Source organism: Drosophila mauritiana, chromosome 3L, assembly GCF_004382145.1.
Source record: "Drosophila mauritiana strain mau12 chromosome 3L, ASM438214v1, whole genome shotgun sequence".
NCBI classification, from domain to species: domain Eukaryota; kingdom Metazoa; phylum Arthropoda; class Insecta; order Diptera; family Drosophilidae; genus Drosophila; species Drosophila mauritiana.
The window spans coordinates 2,683,232-2,705,617 of record NC_046669.1 but is presented as its reverse complement, the minus strand read 5'-3'; the positions used below and the strand labels follow the sequence as shown (position 1 = coordinate 2,705,617).

Genomic DNA, 22,386 nt, shown 5'->3' with positions numbered 1-22,386 from the left:
TTGTACTGCAGCTGAGAAGGTTTGAATCACAATTTTTTTCTTTGCCTAATAAAAATAAACAAGAACTTAAGAATATAAGTTCTTAACTTAAAAATATAAGTTCCGTTGAAAAGTCGTTACTTTGGCCTTTCTTCAGTGGGAACTTACCACACTTAAAGAATAGCACTAACGCCTTCTGCTTTTGGTATTTTCGCGTGTCTCGCTTACTGTCCTCGGTTCGGTTTAGTTCTCTTTTCTCCGGATAAAATCAAATTCAATAAGCGATCGCCAAACGATCCCCCACTTGGTCGCCACACAAACAACGTCGCCCAAAAGCCGACGGCTGCCTCATCATCCCCTCTCCGGAAACTCCCAGCAAGCCCCGGATCCAAAGTGTAGCCCCCATTCGCAAAAGAAGAAGAAGAACAACAACAATTGTGGAGAGGTGAAACAAAGGAGACTCGCACTAAAAACAATTAATTTTGCAATTTGTGGGCTCCACAACGTTGACAAATCACGTAATTGTGCAGTTCGCATAGACCCAGGCCAGGCCACTCAGCTATTTGCTGCGCATCCTGCTTGGATTTCAGGCTTTACATAACATCCAAGACGGCCATTCGAAGGAGCACCGGAAAAGGATTGCAAACTCAGGAGTCGCAGAAGGTTGAGCACTAGGAGGTGGAGCAAGGAGCCAAGTAAAGGATAGTAAGGAAATCCCCAGATTACCCTCTACTTCCAACATGAACAACTTGGCAGACACTGTGGTAGTTGATCCTGGATTCGGAGGCGGCGACAAGCAGCAGCAGGCTGGACCGGCGCCGCAGGATGCCAGCGTGGTGGTTCCTCCGCCGGCCACCAAGCAGTCCTCGGCTCTGAAGAAGACAAGTCGGTACAGGAGCCGCTCGCTTAGTGCCTCCTCAACGGATTCCTTCAGCTCCGCCAGCTACACGGGCAGCAGCGAGGATGGCGACGACGTGCCGCCCAGGGAGAAGGTCCAAAAGAACTCCAAAGGCAGCTCCGACTTCTGTGTAAGGAACATAGTCGCCCAGCATGCATTTGGGCGCAGGGAGATCGAGATTGCGGAGCAGGAGATGCCGGGCATCATAGCGCTAAAGAAGCGCGCGGCCGAGGACAAGCCTCTGAAGGATGCCAAGATCGTGGGTTGCACACACATCAACGCCCAGACTGCCGTGCTCATCGAGACGCTGGTGGAACTGGGCGCCAGCGTGCGCTGGGCCGCCTGCAACATCTACTCCACGCAGGTGAGTTCTGGTTTACGACCCATCCGCCATGTTGGTTTAGCTATTAACTCCGGATGTCGTGTGAAAATGTAATGGGGCTCTTACGTATTCATAGGCTGCTTAATGCACTTAATGGAAACTCTTGAGAGATATCTTAACTTATTTTCCTATATTTATTTAAATTCATATGCATATGCCTGCTCGGTCACTTGATCTGCTCGCTCGCTTGGAGACAATTGTTGTCACGCCAGGCGACGCAAACAAATGATCAATCAAGCCATGTTAATCAATTAAGCGCCCGCGGCTCAAGTGTTTGGCAATCGCTGAGTAATTGATGTGCCCTGAATTGGGTCGCCATACCATTGGGAGTGGAAGTTACGGACGCAGTTTGAGTTCCAGCATCGGATCGACTGCGATCACTCGATCTGTTTGCCTATTCCTGCGGCGTGGCTGATGCAATTATCACGAGTCTGCTGACGCTAAACAATTTATGGCTGCTCTAATGAAGCGATGCGAGTGCGAGGGCGAGCGCCCTTCCCCGATCATTTATGCACCCATCCGTGCCAGCTTTTATCGCCCACGGCCCCCGACAGCCTGTCACGCTGATTCACCTGTATCACCTGCGACTTATCAGCCGAGCTACGAGTGCCGTGCTTAGCGAGGGTGGAGCCCGATGCCCTATCAGCTCGATATAAGTCAGATATTAGCAAATGTTTACGCCGCATTAGGGTGACTCCATTTATCAGGCCAACTCTCGAGGGCTTTACTTGTTTGACAATCATTTTATTAGCCTTCAAGAACTCCTATTTTTAAACAAACTCAAAATCGTTGCCTTTTTTCCGTGGTATGCTGATAGTTTGTTATTTTTTAGAACGAAGTGGCCGCTGCTTTGGCTGAATCTGGCATCCCGATCTTTGCCTGGCGCGGCGAGACGGAGGAGGACTTCTGGTGGTGCATCGATCGATGCGTGAACGCGGAGAACTGGCAGCCAAACATGATCCTGGACGATGGCGGCGATGCCACGCACTTGATGCTGAAGAAGTACCCGACCATGTTCAAGTTGGTCAAGGGAATCGTGGAGGAGAGCGTCACCGGAGTGCATCGACTCTATCAGCTCTCTAAGGCTGGCAAGCTGACGGTGCCGGCGATGAATGTCAACGATTCGGTGACGAAGACCAAGTTCGACAACCTGTACAGCTGCAAGGAATCCATTCTGGACAGCCTCAAGCGCTCCACGGACGTGATGTTCGGTGGCAAGCAGGTCGTGGTCTGTGGCTACGGCGATGTGGGCAAGGGATGTGCTCAGGCTCTAAAGGGGCAGGTAAATGGCACCCATACCATTAGTATGATATACTTTTGTTAACTTCCTAATCTTCAATCGTAGGGATGCATTGTGTACATCACGGAGATCGATCCCATTTGCGCCCTGCAGGCCAGTATGGATGGCTTCCGTGTAGTCAAGCTGAACGAGGTGATCCGCAACGTGGATATTGTGGTGACGGCGACCGGCAACAAGAACGTGGTGGTGCGCGAGCACATGGACAAGATGAAGAGTGGCTGCATCGTGTGCAACATGGGCCACTCGAACACGGAAATCGACGTGAATGGCCTGCGCACACCGGACTTGACCTGGGAGAAGGTGCGCTCCCAGGTGGACCACATTATCTGGCCGGAGGGCAAGTACATCATACTGCTGGCCGAGGGCAGGCTGGTCAATCTGAGCTGCTCCAGCATCCCCTCGTTCGCCGTGTCCATCACCTCGGCCACCCAGGCCCTGGCCCTGATCGAGCTTTTCAATGCCCCGCCCGGACGCTACAAGTCGGATGTCTACTTGCTGCCCAAGAAGATGGACGAGTATGTTGCCAGCCTGCACCTGCCCACCTTCGATGCCCATTTGACGGAGCTGAGCGACGAGCAGGCCAAGTACATGGGACTGAACAAGGCCGGTCCTTTCAAGCCCAACTACTACCGCTACTAGGATGCACGGCGGGCGGATGCGGACAATAACACCAGCAATTAGAAGAAACAACAACGCCAACGAAAGTATTGTCTTTGCGAAGAAGTAAAACTATTTAAAACAATTGTTGACACACACACACATACACGCGCGGAAAACACAAAAGGATACGGAAAGGAGAACACAAAGTTACTATTACCATTGTATTGCTTAGTTTAGCTCGAGCGGAATTCTTGGTTGCTTTTCGTTAGCATTTAAAGTCTTCGACATAGTATTTAGCACTCGCTTTAGCCGCAGGAGTATTCTCTCCGTTCACCTATCCACCATGACTCTCTAATCCCCAAACTAATCTTGCCCCAAGAATTTATCCCCATCAACATTTTTTGTAGCCGGTTACTTGAATTTATTTTAGATACTTCGAACGCCTGTCAATCAGACTGCAGTAGCTCAAAAGACGCGATTAGTTCTCTAAATGTATACTTCTAATTCGGAATTGATAATATCTTTAATGGGAATTGACTTGTATAATGGTTTCTAGCATATTTGCATGACATTTCTATAACTTTTTCGCATGAAATCAATGTACATTTTAATGTTAGCGACTTTCCCGACTAATCCCTTTCTTGAGCTACGACAGCTGGGCAATAAGTGATCGATTTAACCTCTTGTAATGTTTACGTACTTAATTTGTTAATATTTATGCCCCCCGCTTATGATTATGATTATACTTTTGTACTTTCGTTTCGTCCCGAGAGCGTTGATGGAAATGCAGTGCAAGGTATTCCATTTATTCAATTATATACACGCTGGCATATATATCAGATCGAGAATTATATATATATATACACTGCATATACACCTAATATGTATATTAGAAAAAGTGAAAAATGTTTGTAAGAAATTTGTGAGAAACGCAAAACAATAAAAAAAAGGGATTCTTTATTGAGCAATTAGATCTGTTCCACTGATTGATTTTTCCCCCACCAGCCCCGTCGAATTGAAAACCAGGAAAAGTTGCTTTCGTATTTTTCAGATGCATCACTCGTCTATTTCTCTTTTTATTACTCGGTACTTGCCTTAAACTTGTTATGTTTTTCTTTGATATTTTATAAAATGTAAACTACACGAGTTTGTCATAAAAAAATCATACACATTATGTATTATAATCGTTTTTTTTTTGTAAATTTTTCGTTCATCTGAACTATTCCTAAAATGCCGTAAAGTGCATAATGTGCACACCCGTCCTAATTAGGGTAATGCTAAACACATGCGTCAACTAAATCTTAATCAAAGGTTGTGGAACAAACAAATCCAGGCGGGGCCGAAAGTTACAGGGGGTTGGTAAACCAGGCTGGCGGAGAGTTAATACACATATATTTGCATCTGGAGAGGATCGGAGGGCGGATCTGATCTAGTCGAGAAAGTGCGGCTTGAGATGCTTCAGCATGCCGAAGGTGCGGAAGCGGCGGATCTTCATCACCTTCATCAGCTCGTCGTCGCAAATGGCGAACTGCTTGTTCTTGGGGTCGTACAGATCGCGCTCCTTGATTATGGCCCACACCTTCTTCACGACTTCGTGGCGCGGCAGGGAGGACTCTCCCATGAGGGCACTCAGTTCCGGTGATAGATTGTATGCGCGTGTGAAGCCGGTGCTCTTACGTCCTGATCCTGTTCCCCCGGCCGCCTTGCCCTTCTTCTTAGCCACCGGCTTCTTGACCACCTCGTAGTCCGAGTCCGAGCCGGCATCGCTCTCGGTGCCAGAGTCGTCGGCATTTAGGGTCTTGCGTTTCTTCTTGGGCGCCTTGTGCTTCGTGGGCTGTGGCCTCTTCTTGGGGCTCTGCTTCTTCTTCTTGGCGGCCTCCTCCTCGCTGCTGCTGGGGTCCTCCTCCTCGCTGGGCTCGCTCTCATCGTCGGGGTCCGCATCGGGGTCCTTGCCCTCGTCATCGTCTTCGTCCTCCTCGTCCTGCTGCTCGTTTATCACCTCCATAACGATCTTGTCGAACTCCTTCTTGCGGCTCAGCAAGGAGCAATTCAGCTTCCCCTCCACCTGCTCGCGCACCCTCTTCGCCGAAATGGTCGCCAAATCGGCGTCCTTCAGCACCGCCTGAATTTCACGACGCAGGTCCTCGCTGGAGATGTCCGACATCTTGGTTCGTGGTGTTCCTCGTTTTCCTGCGCTACACGTAGGTCTTTCAGCCTGCGGGTCACATTGTGGGCATTTTCAATTATTCCATTGTACGCACAACCTAACCCCAGGCATTTTCCACTTACCGGAGATCCGTTTTCGGTGGTATATTCACGTTTTTCCGGATTCTTTGCGGCGCTTAAAAAGACAAATCTTTTTCGTTTTTTCTTTACACCAAGTCCCGGCGTCTCTATAGGGTTGCAACTTGATGAGAGCTCCTATCGGTTTCGATTAATGCTGTCAGGCGGCAGTGCTGTCGAATCTGGCTAGATGACAGGTATGGAGAAGTTTACTTTGTAACTGATTTCAATAACTTTAAGGAATATTTATTCATTGTTTGTTTTTAAAAAGTGCGATGTGTGTGTCAGGTGCATTACACTTCTTAATAAGCAGTTTTTTTTTAAGAATACTGATTTATAAAGGCAATAAATGGTGTGGTTCTGATCGAATGGTATCGGCAATGTCAAGATATCTTTCTCACCGCCAACGTCTTGAAATTATTTCTCAAAAATTTATAAATGTGTATGGTTTTACTTTTTCAAATAGAGTTTAATAAATGTTCATAAATAAATGTTTATTTTACTATTCTTGTATTTAATTAAAGTTATATCGCTATCGATTGCCAATCGCCTTTGATTCAAAATGCATGGAATCTGGTCACCCCAAATCAGTACTAAGCTGTTGCCATATCGATAGTTTCAGCTAAACATCGATTCTTGTACCAGCTCTAAAAACGTCGCGTATTTGTTAAAAACTTTGTTAAAATAATATTTAACAACCGACTTAAGTTCGCCCCGCGCCTCCAAACGCTTCTCCGATGTGCAATAAGTTCTTGGCCTTAACGTTGGTCGTCTACGTGTCGCGATATTCGCTGCGATTTCAGCAGCTGCAGCAACAATAACAATATATATAAAAGATACCAGCAACAACTACAACACACACACACAACCACGGCAACAACAACAAGAACGTGCGCTGAGGTAATTTTGCTATTTTTTCTGCTTCTTTTTTGTTTATTTATATAAATGAGCGTGTGTGTGAGTTTAGTGCGTGCGATGTGCGTGAGATTCCCGTCCAAATTTGATTTTTGCTGCAATTCTCATTTAGGCCCCCTTTATTTAATTGCATTTATGTATATATATCCGGCTGCTTTTAATTCGCTTTTAGCCAGAGACTCGCAAGTTTTCCCATCTCCCAATAGCTCCTCTTCGTCGCTTTTCGCTACTCCGCTTTGTTCCGCTGCTTCGCGTCTTTGTTTTGCCGGCGTTTTGACGGCTTTTGTTGTCTTCTTTTGCTCGGGACTGCGACGCCCTTTTTCCAATTGGAATATTCGTTCTCCTCAACTTAAGTTTTTTGATTGGAAATAAATATGGAACTAAATAAATAAATCTGTAGCTTACAGTATAACACATAACACGAAATGTAGAAATTGTGTATACAGTGGTCTTGCATTTATGCAGTGCATTTTATAGGGGCCTATTATGGCTATTTCCACTGAGTCAGTTGTTCAGTGCATTAGATCCAGTAATTCTGTAAAGAAATTACCCGGCAACGATAAAAGTGTTTTCTGAGATATGTACATACATACGTACATCAATACATACATGCATGTAACTATAAAACTGATAAAAATACACAACTCAAGATAAGAGTGCAAGTAACTCATTTCATTTTTTGTATAATTCAGCATCCAAAATGCAATGACCCGAGGGAAATCTCTCACTATAGAGAAAATAACATATATATATTTAAATCGGTATCTTTACACATATTTATGCGTGTTTTGTAACATTATTCGCCGATTTAAATATTTATTTATTGCAGCGGGTGTGCTTCGTGTTGTCAGGCATCTATTTCTTATTTTTTGTTTGTTTCTTTTTTATTTATTTTATCTTGTTGTCGCCGCACAGTGTCTGTCGAAAATTTGTAGCCGCTACCTGTTGCTATGTGCCGCCCACAAAAGTGATCGCACAGTTTTCGCAGGCAGTGTGGAAAACACATTTGGGATTTCAGTGTTTTTTCAGACCAATTATATGTTCTTGGCATAGTTTTTGTTTTTCTTTTTACCGATCTAACATTTCTCATTTAAGTAAGCACATAAATTATCGCAGATTTTGAAATCAGGCGACGAAATAGGCATTTTAAAAAGTCTTTTTTCATTTTAATTAGATCCCTTAGGAAAAATAACATTTGATTATCACTTGAGAAATATGAAGTTATTATTTGTATATTTCATTACTAAATAAAATGAATTGCAGCTAAGAATGGTTTTCATTAATTATCACAATTTAAATATTTGGTAAAAACGAAAAAAAAAAAGGTAAAGGAAATAATGGAAATCTCTTGAAGTTTCCCGCTGTTTCGAATCATTTTTGTTTATAGCTGCTTTAAAACTAAATGCTCGCTGTGCCGTTTCGTCATTATGAAACGACGTCAAAGTAAAAGCAGCAAAACTTTCGCATGGTGAAAAATGTTTTCCAATTTCCCGCCGCCGCTCCTGCCCCGTAAAAAAAAGGGAGAAAGACTTTTCTCGCCCACGCCGAAAATTCTGACGCGCTCGATTTGTGTTTGTCTTGCTGCCGTGTTCCCATACTTTTTATGCTACCCGCTAATAATTTATGCACAAAAATCGAGAAATAAATAAGCAATGCTGCATTAAGGCGATCCAAAAGTGAGTGTGTGGGGAGGTGGAGGGGAGTTCTTGGTGCACAGTGGGCCATAAAAGTCGTCCCACTCATAACTCGGGGGCCAACTATTTGTCTGTGACCCTGGGCGAGGTGCTTGGCAGCGGCAACAATTAGATTCGAATGGATGGATGTGCATGTATCTTTTTATGCTTCTAGCATGTGCACCATAAAAGTGTGCAAACGCCGAAATTCGCCAGTAAATTCCCTTTTTTTTTCGGTGCACTTCGGTTGGCCCTGGCATTGCACTTGCAGCATGGAAAGTGTGGAAATTGTGCAATCGCCGCAAATGGAAAACTCACATGGGCGATATTTTCGCATGAAATACGCTGCACTTTGTTTACTACAATTTACCAATGCAAAAGCGAGGAATCTTACGCTTTAACCGAAAAAGATTTAGCCAAAGATACAGTGGCTAAAAACCCAAATAGCTCAAATTAAAAAAAATATATATTTAAAAATCCTTACTACATTATTTTGCTATTCAAGTACTAATAAAGCGTGCAAGTGACTAAATAGTGTTGCATGTAAGGGTTTAACAACTAGGTCCATGATGTGCTTGTATCCACTGTATTAAACGGGGGAATAGTTCTGGGACCAAAGGCGTCATAAAACAACACGCCCACAACCATGACACAATCGAAGATGATGCCTGGTGATCCGCCGCCCATTTGGACGATTTTCCCCGGGGCTCTGAAAAGCCTTTTGACGCTTGCGCCCAATTTGGCCATAAATTTAAGAAATGATTCCCAACAAAATTCTGCACTCGTCAGTCGGGCGAAGCAAGAATTTTGTGTCGCTAAATCAAAACGAACGACAGCGAAAATCAGAGCTGAGTCAATTTTATTATTTTTAGTTGCTGCTTTCGGTATGTGCTTTAATGTTATACTTTTAAGCGTATATTTCTATTTGCGAATAATAAGAAATATATATATTGGCGCTATATTTAACCCAATTAGTTGGGGCGTTCTAAATTTAAATCTGCGATTTACTTTGATTTTCACTCGCCTGCATTCCTCGGCCGCAAATCAATCGAAAGAGCAAATTCGATGGGGGATACTGATCGGGGATTAGTCATGCAGGTGGTTCTTTCACTGAATCTTTCGACCCCCCGCACAATCGAATTGAAATCAATTCGCAGCTCGGTATGTGTTTAGATTCTGCACGAATCATAAATTATATTTTATGGCCGGAATCGATTCCCCAACGTCCAATTGCCCAATTTGTGAATTTGTTTATTGGCAGAAAATTATGCTGCGATCTGGCGAAAGTTATTTCAGAGACGTTGCTTTTCAAGGTCGTCGAAATGTTTGCAAAGGATTTTTGCAGTTAAGATCTCTGCTTTGGATGCTGGCCAAATAATAAATATGATTTTTTTCGCATTTTTCACTTGGCATATCTTTTTGTTGCTCCTTGCGAAAGGGGAGGGTGCTTGGGGGATAAATAGAAGGTGTTGGTGGGGGGCTGGAATATGAAATGGGGAAATATATTTTATGAAGTCAGTCGTAAATAGAATATACTTAAAGTGTACAGGCTATATTCAGATAGGAAAAGTGATTGGGTTAAGATGCGTTGAACTTTAAGGGGCTAACTAGTTTTGGGGATAAGGAGACTTTGAGTACAAAAAATCTGAGACGGAGTCATATAATCAATCCTATTTGGTAAAAATTATACTAGGTATCACTTAAAAGACCATTAATTGCTATATGGTGACAGCCAAGGATTCGCCACCAATCAATTTCAACCTTTGGGGGACCTTGGCGCATTTGCCCGAAACCGAACCCACCCGAAGATGATTGGACTAAGTGCAGGCAGGCGCCTTGACCCACAAACCCACTTGGGAACCGATCCCAAACGATCGTAGGACCCCAAATGCCCGACCCAGTGAGCAACTCTCCTTAGTGTAGGGTGCTCGGGAAGGTAGACCGAAAACTTAGAAGAAAACTTTTCGAAATTAAGAGCCGTGCGCCGATCGCCGGACTCTCCGGCGAGAGGATCGTGAGTTCTATTTTCGAAAAAGCGTTTTCGAAACTCGGAGAGTGAAAGAGCGAGCAGCTCGACGAATCGCTTGTTGTTCGTGTAGGAAATGTGAAAGTTCATTGTTTCATTGAGGAAAAATGGTGAAAAAGCCAAATTATCTAACATTGGCGAGCTGCTGCCTCCGTGGGAGAGTCGTTCGAAAATTTTGAAGATTTCGAATTCGGTATTCGAAATGGGAGCAGATCGGCGTGCGCCCGGAATATCTACACTCAGTGGTCTCTGCGGAGGTTTCACGTTTGAACGTCTCTCGAACGAAAACAGACGATTTTCACGGAAAAGCGCAATGTGAAAGCCAAAAAAGACTAGAAATAGCCTGGCGTGACGTCCCACACAGACGACAGACAGCAGAACGATTAGCACCGTCAGTAGCGGACTATAGCGAACCGAGAGAGGATCTTACGCCCGATCTAACCGATCTAACTGATCTTAAAGTGTTTAGACTAAGTTACGAAGTGTTACGAAAATGCCAACATTCCATTGCTGAAACCGCTGCTAAAAGATATCGATCGATCGAGATCGAGAGTTCGAGAGAGAAACCATAGATTCCTGACAGCAGGTGGTTGTGTCGCGCGAGTGTTCCTAGTGCCGAAACCCCAGGATGTGTCTCCTCTAATAGCCCGCCGATCAGCGCCGTCCATCGAGCCAAGCAGGATCCGAGAAGAATCTCCGAAAGGACTGCACCACCGGGCTCCAGTGGTTCGAGTGGTTCGCGGGGACCATGCCGGTCATTGCCGACGCCGCCAGCGATGAGCCACCAGCAAAATGTTGCAAACATTGTGAGGGTATGCCTAGATCTTACATCCAACCTATCCAGCCTATCCGAATATCCAGATATCCACCTATCCACCACCGTTCAACATAAACAATGGCCGGAAAAGTGCAGTGCAGCGGGTTCGTTAACCGATTCCGCCGCCGCTGTTCTTGGCTATTAACTCCGGCCCAAAATCCAAACACAATTGAAAGATTTATGCTTGATTTGCCTCGCATCCCCCCGCGCGCTCCCTGCTTCCCCCGCCACTTGACTGACATTAACTTTGCTCTCCATTTGTTTGTTTTAATTTTTGTTGCTCTTTTGCCCTGCGGCAGCAATTGCCGGGCACTTAGTTTTTCCTGCTACCAAAGCCAAATTGGAACAAAGCCGCTGACGGGTCTACTTAAAATTTTTCGGCAGTAGTGGAAAATCATGACAGCCAACGCCACCGGCTGCAAAAAATAGGCCTCGAGATTAGCTGGGGAAAAATGGACTTTCGCTTTTGACAACATTAAAATGTGACCGGAAATGTCAAAATATTTTGCTCAGTGAACTAATTTAATTAGTTTTTCTTTCAACTTTACCACTTGCTTGTATCTATATTTTGTGGCTACTGTGGGAAATTAAGTCAGATTATAATTTATTTATTCGCTATTTAGTAAATCGCTAACAGAAATAAATTATTTGTTCGTTCTAATTGAAATATGATTATGCCACTTGTAAATATTAAAAAAATCGTTGTATTGCGTGAAGACTAAATTAAAAAAATAATTGGGTAAAATTTGAATGTATTAGAACAATGCAATACGAGCATATTTAATACTTTAAGAAACCTCTGAGATGTATTTTAGTTAAATTAAGCAAAAGTGTTGTCCCTAATGAGAGGAGGCTGTTTTTTTTTTAATTCGTTTTTGCTGCCTTTTGGCCGTGCGTTTTCTGTTTGGCACGCGCTCAATGTCAAACTGACCAGCCCACCGTCCCCGCCCCCAGCTACGCCCCAAAACACCCCACCGCCACACACCACCCACCACCCCCAGCCCTTCTCCGCCGTGGCTAACGAGCTGTTAAAAATAAAGCATTGTAAAATGTTGTCAACAAATGCAGACATTGTATGAATATATAATGTAATGAGGAACCCAGCATATGTGCTAAAGTTAAACAAAGCGTGGGCGAACCCCAGAAAACGCAGTCGCAGAATCGAAAATCGTACGGAAAATATTTGATATAGACAAATGGGAATATGCAACTCATATAGGAAGCGGTCTTTCGTAACGGAATGCCTTTTGAAACAGAAGGAAAATCTTTTAAAATAAACCATATTTATGAGATAAATAAATAAATATGCTTTCCGATAATATTCCTAATAGTTCCGATCTCAAATCCATGAACCCTTCGAAGAAAACTCCTTTTATCTTCGAATAGGCAAATAATCCATGCTGCCACTTGTTGAAACCCACGATAAATAAACTTTGGCGTGAAGCGTTTAAAAATAAATAAATTACTCTAATACCCAGAATTAATCAAACTAAAAAACAAGCGAACAACAGGCTAAGCCAAATCATCTTGGCCATATAAACGACTTGTTTACAACAATGCAGTCTTGTTTACAAATAGCCGAGAAGAGGAGAAAAATTCCATTTCTTGCGGCTAATCGGAACGTAAAATTTTCCAAGCCTTGACACTCTTTCAATATATCGCGCGCATATATATATATATAATTTTATTCCTTGTGATATATAGCGAATCTGATGGCTGTGATTAGACGACTGCAGCAGAATGTTGGATAAAATTTAATTTTGGTTTTTTCGTTTATGGCTTTTTTATTTACATGATAAACGCAGGCAGCCTGCTCGACAAAATTAGCTGAGCCGTGCGACCAAAGCCAACGAATAACATGTAATTTAATGAAAAAGAAAAGCGAGACAGCCACAGACGAGTGCTGTCCCTTTCCAGCCTGCTTTTCATTTTATTCTCCCCGGTTTTTACGACCATTTTCAATGTAATTTTTAGTGCTGACTGGGGCACAAGGTGTTGTCATTTTGTGTTTTCTGCGTGTGAGCGCTCCTAAACACTTTAAAATGAGTGTCGCTGGGGCTATTTACAGTCGCCTTCTGCTGCAGCTACCCCTTGCCACCCATTGAATTCCCTGTGTCCGGGCATTCCTGACATCTCATTCGATTGCTCCTCAGTTTTGGGGGGGGCGGCGGAAAATCGTGCTGAACTGTGAATTCAAAAAGGGGGAAATTTTCATTTTCTGTTGTTCAGCCGAAGAATTTGGGGATCAATCGTTGGTCGAGCTGCCAAAGCTCATTGAACTGTTTGTTGCACGGCGAAAAAGTGTTAGTAAATGTTAATAATATCCATAATTATAACTACATATATCCTTTTTGGTTTGTAAAAACTTAATATATTCAATGAAATTTGTATTATATTTTTTAATATTTCTATTAATCAATGAAATTTTCATTTTTAAACAAAATTTGATTTCTCGCCGTGTGGCCCCAAAACTACTAACCCAAAAGCACTCAGTTTGCAATTGGAAAATCAATCAACTTGGAGGCTTTTCCAGCCAGCCGCCCAAATGGCAAAAATTCAAAATTTCACTTACAACTCGGCGAGCCGCACACAAAGTGGCAAATAAATTTGCACTTGCATCATCATCATCATCTTGGCTATGTTATATCGTATCGAAGGGAATGAATAGGAATATGAATACACGAATACACGAATGAATATTGATATTCCATGGCAGCCACAGCGTCGTGTTCGATTGTTTTTCCTCAGTTTTCCCCACAGCGCGCCAATGTGTGAAAAACATGCCGCAAAATTGCCGAAAAAGCCAAACGCACACATGGAAATTGCGGCCGACTGTGTGTATTTGCATTTTGCCCATTTTTGTAGTCAAATTTCGTTTGTTTTCTGAATCAGCCTGAGTTCGGGATCCTCCGTCCCACTTTTCGGCCACTCTTTGCCTCTCTTTCTGGCGTCTTCTATGTTTTGGGCGAGCGTGTACAACGGGGCGTATGAATATATAGAAATTTATTACTGCTGCTTTTCTGGCTGGTTGTGTTGTTGTTGTTCTTTCCAGCTTGCGCAATGTTTACACACATTAAATGGCAGCGTCCAGTCAAAGTCAGATTTCATGTACGCGATACAAAGAAAGAGAAGGGAATCGATCGTTGGTTTTTTTTAGGGGAAAAACAGCGAAGAAGTTTGGCTACACTAGTGAAAAAATATTTAAAAAAATCTTAGAACTTACTTTGTTCTTATTCCCTTAAGACAATTAATAAGTATAATCGTACTGTATTAACAATTTCGCTTGCATAGTAAGGATTAGTATTTCCCCCCCCGCTTCACTCAGTGTGCATTACTTTTGCATGTTGCAGACACATGTTCTCGAATGGGAAACCTAAACAACAACAGCAACAGGCAGTTTTCCGTGGATATATATGTAAATCCGCAGCGTATGGCAGCGCTATATAGCCCACATTGTCCAGTTTTACCTCGGTTTGCAATTTGGCCGGCCAAGAAATTCGTTGGAAAATTCGAAAAACGAAAGCGCACGCATTTGTGCAAATAAACAATGTGTGGGCGTGTGCGGGGGTGGAAAACAGGTGGGGGTGGGTGGTTTTTAAAGGGGTGGGCGCAATGCTACATATGTATGTACATCTGTACATCTAAGCACTGTCTGAATAATTCACAATGGGTATTAGGCCTACAAGTGGGCGTATTAGATATTGAAATCAGCTTGAAATATTCACGAGCTACGATGATCAATATAACAGAACGTTAAACACGTTCTCTATTATTTGATATTTAATTTCTAGATATATTTAACCTAAGTAGCTAAGCTTATCAGCAACAATCCAAGGTCAGGCTGAATAAACGTTCGTTCCATTTGCATAAGTAGCGCTTTCCCTCTGGTGCTTTTACTCATTTTCCCTGAAAGACAGCAATAATTTGCTATTGCCACTGGAAACTACTGCATTCCAATCTCACAATAGAATCGGGAAAAATGTGGAAAATACAGAGAACGAGTGAGTGGAGGGATGGAGGGAGGGGGACTTGTCTCTGGGATCTCGAGCTGGCAATCTGCAGGTGTTCCTTTCGCTGGATAAACAAATTACCTGACTCCTCGTCGCCCCTTTATCTTTGTATCGTTAAATTCCCCTTCTGGCTTATTGGCGAATATTTTGCTCGGTAATTTCGTGAAGTTTTCATGCGAGAAGCGTGCGTCTGTCTTTGCAAAGGTCGTTCTTCTTGTTTCACATTGGCTTTTATTTAATAAACTGATTCGCCTTGCCTCCGACTGCATTTATTCGCCCGTTTCGCTTATTGAAATGGAATCCCATGAATTTTTTATTGTAAATGCAACAATTTGTATTCATGGCATATCGCTAGGGTCGAGTTCAAGACCCAAGTTTATCGAGACCGGGATGATGTAGCATGACCATTATGGCCGAATTCGGGACGCAATGTTGGCGGCGGCCTTGATTTTGAACTCATTTCAATGAAAATTGCAGCATTAAAATCGAGGCCAATGGCTGGGCGAAGAACGAAAGATGGTTGGGAAAAACTCGAGAAGGTTGCTGCAAGTGATTCCAGGTGAAAGGAGTGTAGAGGAAAACTTAAGGCACTTTCCTTCTGCAGATAACTGAATGCAGTTCATTGCAGTTTTCCGTGCCAGGAAATGTAAATGTTATTTTCAGGACATATCCATTTTGTCTGATTTCCAGCCCATAAACTTTGGCTAAACTTTCATGATTATCTTGGTTGTGTGGGAGGGGGGGATGGAGAGCTCTCTCGTGCAACACTCTTGCAAATGGCATCCCCAACCAGACCCAACCAGCCCCATTTAGCCCGAAAACACCCACGAAAATACACACATTTCGGAATAGAGTCCGGCGCACGCCTCATTAGAACACCTTTCAGTTTGCTGTGTAATTTTCGCAACGTTTTTAATGGCGTGCGGGGACATTTTGGCACTCGAGTGACCGTGTGCGTTTTACCTACACCCCAACCGTGCCGCATTTCCCTGTGAGTTTCCTCGCATTTTCCTTGGTTTTCCCTGCTGCGTCGCACGCAAAACTATTTAGAGAAGTGTCAAGAAATGTCTGCATTTTGCATTCGCCGTGGCCACTGCATTGCATTGCAACATCGTAGCAGCAGCAGTCACACGCCTGCCACCGCATATACTACTATACTATATACTGTATTATATGTGGTATATATGCGATATCTGGTGCGGGCGGGCGTTGATAAATTACAGAACATTGCGTTGGCTATTTTAAATGTGGCATGAAATTTGCTTTTTGCATATCATTCGCTTTTTTAGCAGCGCTTTTTATGCTGTCAACGGAATCGCGTCTATATCTATATGGCATCTATATCCCAGGCTGTCTTTCTGACTTGACTTTCTGCCTGAGCGAAAACTATGTCAGATTCCCCAATTGCTTTCGAGTGCATAAACGAACACTTCTCTTAAACAAAAGCGTCCAAACACGCAACGCAATTGGCGAGGCAAAAAATAAAATAAAAACAATAAAATTAAAAAAAAAAAAACCGAGAACCAAACGAAATTGTCATTTGCGTTGCGTTTTGTTTGTTTGGCGTTTTGTGATTTATTTTCGCTTTGACAAATGCACAAAAATTTGACCATGGCATGTCAAGAAGTGTGGTCATTGTATTTATAATGCCGCTCCGATATAGATAAATTGGCCAGAGGAGGAGGCGGAGCAGGCGGATGAGCTGGGACTGCTGAGCGATAGATGACTAGTAGATGGGTCTTCCAGAAAAAGAAACTGATTCGAAAAGGATTGGTCAGAAGCGTGATCCGAGTGGCTAATTAGTCAGGGATCCACAAAGGCATCTCGAAGATCTACGTGAAATGTGTTCGAAATTAGGCGGAGATTTTTCACATAACGCATAACAATCAGTTGAGTAATTATTAAAAAGATACATGTTCTTGAAAATATATTACAAAAATATATATTTTTTAAATCATTAAATCCTGTTCAAGTACACAGTGTGACCAAAGAGTCTCAAAGTAGCCTGGCTGATATCCTTTGAATGCCAATTAGTTCACTTTGCGAACAATTACTGCCTGCTTATGCTGTATCTTTCTGCTATGTATCTTTATGCAGCTATGAAGTTATGTATCTTTAATTAGAGTAGTTGCCGCTCGTGCAGCGGGCAATTAATGCCGGCAAGTCGGATAACTTCATTTCCGCTGAACAAACAACAACAGCTGGGCGGAGTTGTCAGATGCATATTAATAAACATGAATATTGTCAATGTGGGTCAGGCAAAAAAAAAAGAAAAATGGAAAAATGGCAGAATGGCAAAAAGGGATTCGAAAGAGCTAAAACGCAGAGAAGAAATAAAGACCAGACGCTGCAGGCCATATATAAAAATAGAAACGCCGCGAATTGAAGTTGAAACAGGTGCATGTTGCACGATTCGAGTTCTCTTTTTTTGCATTTTTGTTTGCTGCAATGTTTGCTCTTGGTTGGGGGTCAATTTAAAACTCTTTCGCACTTTTCAACTGTGGCAGACAGTTATTCGCACCTTCGACTTTGTTTTCTTTTTGGGGCACTTTGAAAATGCATACGATAGTTTTTGCCACATGTTTGCATGTGCAAAATAAATGTATGATAGAGGTGTGTGATTAAATAAAACAATGTTATTGAAAGGAGTGTCAATTTAAGTGCAGCTTGCCCCTTTTCGTTCCATTATTGTCCTTTTGTGGCAGCGAAAGAAATTGCATTTTACACTCGCTGACATGGCGCAAATCTCTGGAATCTGGCAGCACACAACTTTTCAATTTCCCCCACAAATCCCATGCACATGCCAGTTAGTTGGCCCGACAATGCAATCAACATAAATACAAATCCCTAAACTATTTTAATGTCGACTTGACCCCAAAAACTAGCTCCTGTCCTGTTCTCTTCTGGCCTGTCCTCTTCCCTGGCTTAAAGTGTAGTAGTGTTGATGTGGTAATGGAAAAGTTTGGCCAGCAAAAAAATAGACAAAAATTGGCACTCAAAGAGCCAACTTAAAAACGCATCAAAGTCGGTTTTTGGCCTTTTGCCAAAGCTGCCAACCGGGCGTATATGTAATCAGATGTGTTGCCATCCCCGAGGAAAGTTTCGTGCGATGGCTTTTGCTCCGGGGAGTCAATTGTTGTGCATGAAGGCGGTAATACACTTTGAGGTTTCCATTTTCGGGTCCATTTCATAGATTATTTAGCAAGCTAACTTCTAGCGTTTATTGGAAAAGTGTCTGCCAAAAGCGAGTCATAAAAAATTACCCATCTCTGGGGATGAAAACCTTGAAGACTACTTAAAGATAATAAAGACCCATAGGAAATGTATGAATTTTACTTGTGTTTTATCACTTATTTCTTGTAAATATATCTGAAAATCTGCATTGGAGCACATTGGAAATTGGTTTTTCAACAATATCTTCAGAACGTTGAACTTTGCGCCCAATAAACATGTATATCTGGTGTGATATAAGGGGCAGATATTGCTTCTATTGTGAAACACATGCAGACACTTCAGTTCATTGACATCTTGCTAATATTTTGCCATTAGCCCGCGAAGAAGCTGTGTCCCAATTTTATGGTGGCAGAAAAAAAGGGAAGAAATATGGTTGCCATAATGAAAATGTAAACCCAGACGTGGCCCAATATTTTACAAAGATTTTGCATAAATTGCGATGTTGGGAAACAATCAAATGGCAATTAACACTTTTCAGCCAAATCACATGTTAATGCCCCCATTCCGATAGATATGGCCTGGCCATCTTGTGCTTCTGGGCCTAATTGATGGGCCTGGCCAATAACCTCCGCCATCTAGTTTCTGCCCACAATTAGTGGAAATTTGTTGATTTGCATAAATTTGGTTTTTCCTCCCTCCATTGCTGTTCCTCCTCCAATCCCGCTATTGTTTAGTTCGTGATCTGTCTGATTTTGGGATCTGACTTTTTTATTGGTTTCAGTTGCGCATTTCCCATCGGAATTGTTTATGTTTATGCTGCGTATATTGTTAACTTAAATATTTGCCTGCCATTGCAGGCGGTTCATTAGTCACAGATTAAACGTTTATCATTTTTTCTTGTTCTGCTAGTTTTATTAGCCGCAATTGCTGGTCTGTTCAGTGCTCTATAAAAATAGTGCTAAGCTAAAAGTTAGATTAGAAACTCCACATTTGATGAAAGTCAGTGTAGAAGTGTAGACAGACCTTGAAGTAATGTATATTCCACTCTATTTTCAGTGTAGCTGTGAATATTTTCAAGCAGCTTGCGATTATAAATAAAAACTTGACTTTCAGTACTATTTGTGTATCCTTCGAGGGGGTCCAACCTTTCCACCTCGAAGGTTTAAATTATTTTTTCGGGCTCCCTGCCGTGGTTGTTAATTGCTCGAACAGAGCCAGCGACATCATAACCATAAATTTTGATGGGCCTGCATTTATTTTTAACCGAATTTCCCGTCGGTTCATAGTTTTTATATCAATGACGCTGCTATACCATACTATGCTATACTAATACTATACTATATGCTATGCTATAGTATACTATATATGTGTGTATGCTTTTTTATATGCTTGTCAGCGTTTTAGAATTTATGTTGTGTTTTTCATACATTCCGCTGGTTTGTCTCGGCTGTTTCATTCCGTTCTATAAAATAATTTCGTTGTCTTCGCGGCGAGGGAGGCTGAGTTTTTTTTTTATTTTATATACTTTTTTTTGAGACCCCAGGGCGGTTAGTCGGTTGGTCGAGAAAGCAACAGATTTCTTCGCTTCACACGCATTTGACTTTCAAATGAAGGACAAATATTGTATGGGCGAACGGGCGGGCAGCAACAACAAACAAACAAACAAACACACGGGGGAAACGGAAAAGCGGGCTGGGTTGGGGGTTTGAAAGTGCGAGGGCGTTCTGTGAAAGTTTTGCATTAGCTCGGATTTTCCATATCTTCTGGATGCCTGTGCCTACCCCCTCTTTCCACTGCCAGGTTCTTCGGATTCGAGGCTGTGCATATAAATTATGTGAGTAATTCGATTTTAAACTGTCTGTTATTTGTGCCGGTTTGGCCCTATTCGAAAAAGATTGTTGAAAAGTGGAAAAGTTTGCCAAGTAATTGCCAGGATATACATTTATTGTAAACATTTCGCAGCATATAAAACGTATGATGTACGCCACAAATGGACTTGGCTTGGTAATAGAAGTGGAGAAATTCATTTTGCTGGGAAATAAAGTTGGTTTTGGCCACTTAAAATATGAAAAGTTTTTATTGATGAGTTCTGAATGAATTTGTATATTCAAAGATTCAAAGATTCACTGTAGAATGTCAAATAATCCCCTTTGAAAGTATATGTGCCTGTTTTTCCACAAATCCCATAATTAATTTGCAACATAGTTTGTATGCAACAGATTAGGGCTGCTTCAATGGCATTTATTTAAGTTAAGTTGACCCTCCAAGTGCCAAACTACAAAAAGTTATGTGCTTCTTGTGGTTGCTTACTTTTTTACGTTCCTCAATTTGAATTTATGCTGCACACGTTGAACTGACGCAGCAATGTGGCATAGGCGTTGTTTGCAACGTCCGGCGGCCAAACGAAAATAGATGGCACTTAAGCCGCCGCGGCAGCATTTTATCGACACGAGCCAACTGTCAGTCGGATTGGAGATTGGGGATTGGGGATCGGAGATCGGGGATTGGGGATCGGGGATCCTAAGCATTGTCAGACTCTCTGAGCCCAGAGCAATGGCAATAGGCCTGCTGCACGTTTTTTAGACCAAATAAGACCAAATAATGCGGCTGCAAGGCAAATAACTTGGCACGCATCTTGTCGACGCCGTCGTCTCTGCTTGACTTTATTTTTTCCCCATGGCTTTTCCCATTTTTTTGCCTTTTTCTGCATGCATGAAAAGCAGATTCTAATGCATTTTCCCTGGTCTGGCCGAATAATTTCGAAACTTAACTTGTCCGCTTATGTCGGAAAATAGCAGAGGCACTGCGGGCTCCATGTCCGTGCAGTTTTTGGTCTTGTTTATTTAGGACTCGGGTTGTCTGTTGGATAATTTTCTACTTTATTCTAGCTGGGTCTGCATAAAAAATGCAAAAACCAAACGTCAGACGAGAGTTTTATTTGCTGTTTTTATTATTTTGCCTGTGACTTCCCCTTACCTTTCCACTCCTCAGAGTCTGTGTATCTGTGTGTTTTGTCTTCTGTTTCGTTTTGTTTTCGGCTTTTGGTTTGGTTTTGCTTGGAAAATTGTTGTTTTTTCGGCTTCCCCTTGCCCGAATGTAATTAATTTACAGGCTACAGGCCAGCCGCAAAAGTCCTTCTCTAGTTGAATCTTTATTTGGCATTGCCTTCTATACATCTGCGGCTGACCACGTCGAGAATCGGAGAGGGGATGTGGATGTGGATGCGGATGGCATCGAATCGGATCGGATCAGCATAGATCAAGCGCATTTTCTGCGTACCTAAATGAGCATTGGCGAAAATAGCACCGTATTTAGGTTTTAGGTCGCGAATTGCTCATCGATCTTGCGGCTCTGCTGCATGAAGTAAAGAAAACATTTCTCTATTATCAGATTTACCTGCAGGTAGAGAGAGATACTCTGCAAAACGCTATAAACCCAAACGTATGCTCTTTATGAATGCAACAATTCAATTTTATTTTGTGCGGCTTAGTTGTTTTTCCGCACTGGTTTACATTTGTAAATATTTGCTACGCTCCAACAATCAGCGTTTCAATCTAACCGCTGTTAGCCGCCAAATGCAAACACACCCACCAACCCAATCCCAATCCCAATCCAAGCGCCAAACTACGAGATACACGCTCGCACACAGATACTCGTGCACGCGGACATGGATACCATGGGTGGTCGTATGGAGCATCGCTTGCGAAGCTCATAAAAGTAAAATGGCGTTACACAAAACTAAACCTTGTTTCGCCCACCAACACAGCACTCAGTTAGTGATGCGAATCAAATGAGTGCCAGAACGTGACACTGATTTCAGATTGCTTAAAAGCCAAATAATTAATTAAATGCAGAGATATCGTTATATCAGTTACAAACTTTGGGATCATTAAGAAACCATATGATGTACTTTATTTATGAACAGAAAGTAAAAATATAATCTTTATTCTGTTTTAAGATTTAGATATGAAACCAGGATTATAAATGTCAACTGAGGATAGGATAGCTTGTTTCTAAAACTTTAGCTCTGTCTGAGCTGAATTGCCATTCTTTCATGTCGCCGGATCTTTATCGTTGTCATTGTCAGCGCAATCGAACACACCTGAGAAATCAATCAATCGATTTGTTCAGCTGAAACTGACTTGCCAGTTAGAGCGAGACGGCGAGCACAATCAGAAAGAGACGGAGCAGCTAAGGGGGAGCGAGTGCGACTTTTACAATCAGTCGCAACATGTTGACAACAAATTTTGAACATTTGATAAAAAACGAAGGCGAAAAACTGCCGACTAGCTGAGGGGGAGCTAAAAAATAAAGGGAAAAAGTGGAAAA

At 42.5% G+C, this 22,386-nt stretch overlaps 3 protein-coding genes across 3 annotated transcripts in view; 2 read left to right on the top strand and 1 right to left on the bottom strand.

The window, feature by feature from the left end:
• Positions 1–186: 186 nt before the first annotated feature.
• LOC117141238 (adenosylhomocysteinase-like 1) lies at positions 187–4,333 on the top strand. The gene is made up of 3 exons (XM_033304601.1): positions 187–1,241; positions 2,092–2,541; positions 2,605–4,333. The coding sequence occupies exons 1-3, from the start codon at positions 720–722 to the stop codon at positions 3,196–3,198; spliced, it is 1,566 nt and encodes a 521-aa protein (XP_033160492.1). The 5' UTR covers positions 187–719; the 3' UTR covers positions 3,199–4,333.
• Positions 4,334–4,346: 13 nt separating this feature from the next.
• Positions 4,347–5,581, bottom strand: LOC117141241 (upstream activation factor subunit spp27). The gene is made up of 2 exons (XM_033304603.1): positions 5,449–5,581; positions 4,347–5,374 (listed from the first exon to the last, which is right to left on the bottom strand). Exon 2 carries the CDS (start codon positions 5,321–5,323, stop codon positions 4,589–4,591), a length of 735 nt encoding a protein of 244 aa, XP_033160494.1. The 5' UTR covers positions 5,324–5,374; positions 5,449–5,581; the 3' UTR covers positions 4,347–4,588.
• Positions 5,582–10,789: 5,208 nt separating this feature from the next.
• The window catches only part of LOC117141237 (myocardin-related transcription factor B), a 38,712-nt gene continuing 27,115 nt past the window's right edge, over positions 10,790–22,386 (top strand). Inside the window, exon 1 of the mRNA XM_033304600.1 lies at positions 10,790–10,868. Coding sequence (XP_033160491.1) covers positions 10,805–10,868 — 64 coding nt within the window. The 5' untranslated portion in view covers positions 10,790–10,804. The remainder of the gene's footprint in view (positions 10,869–22,386) is intronic.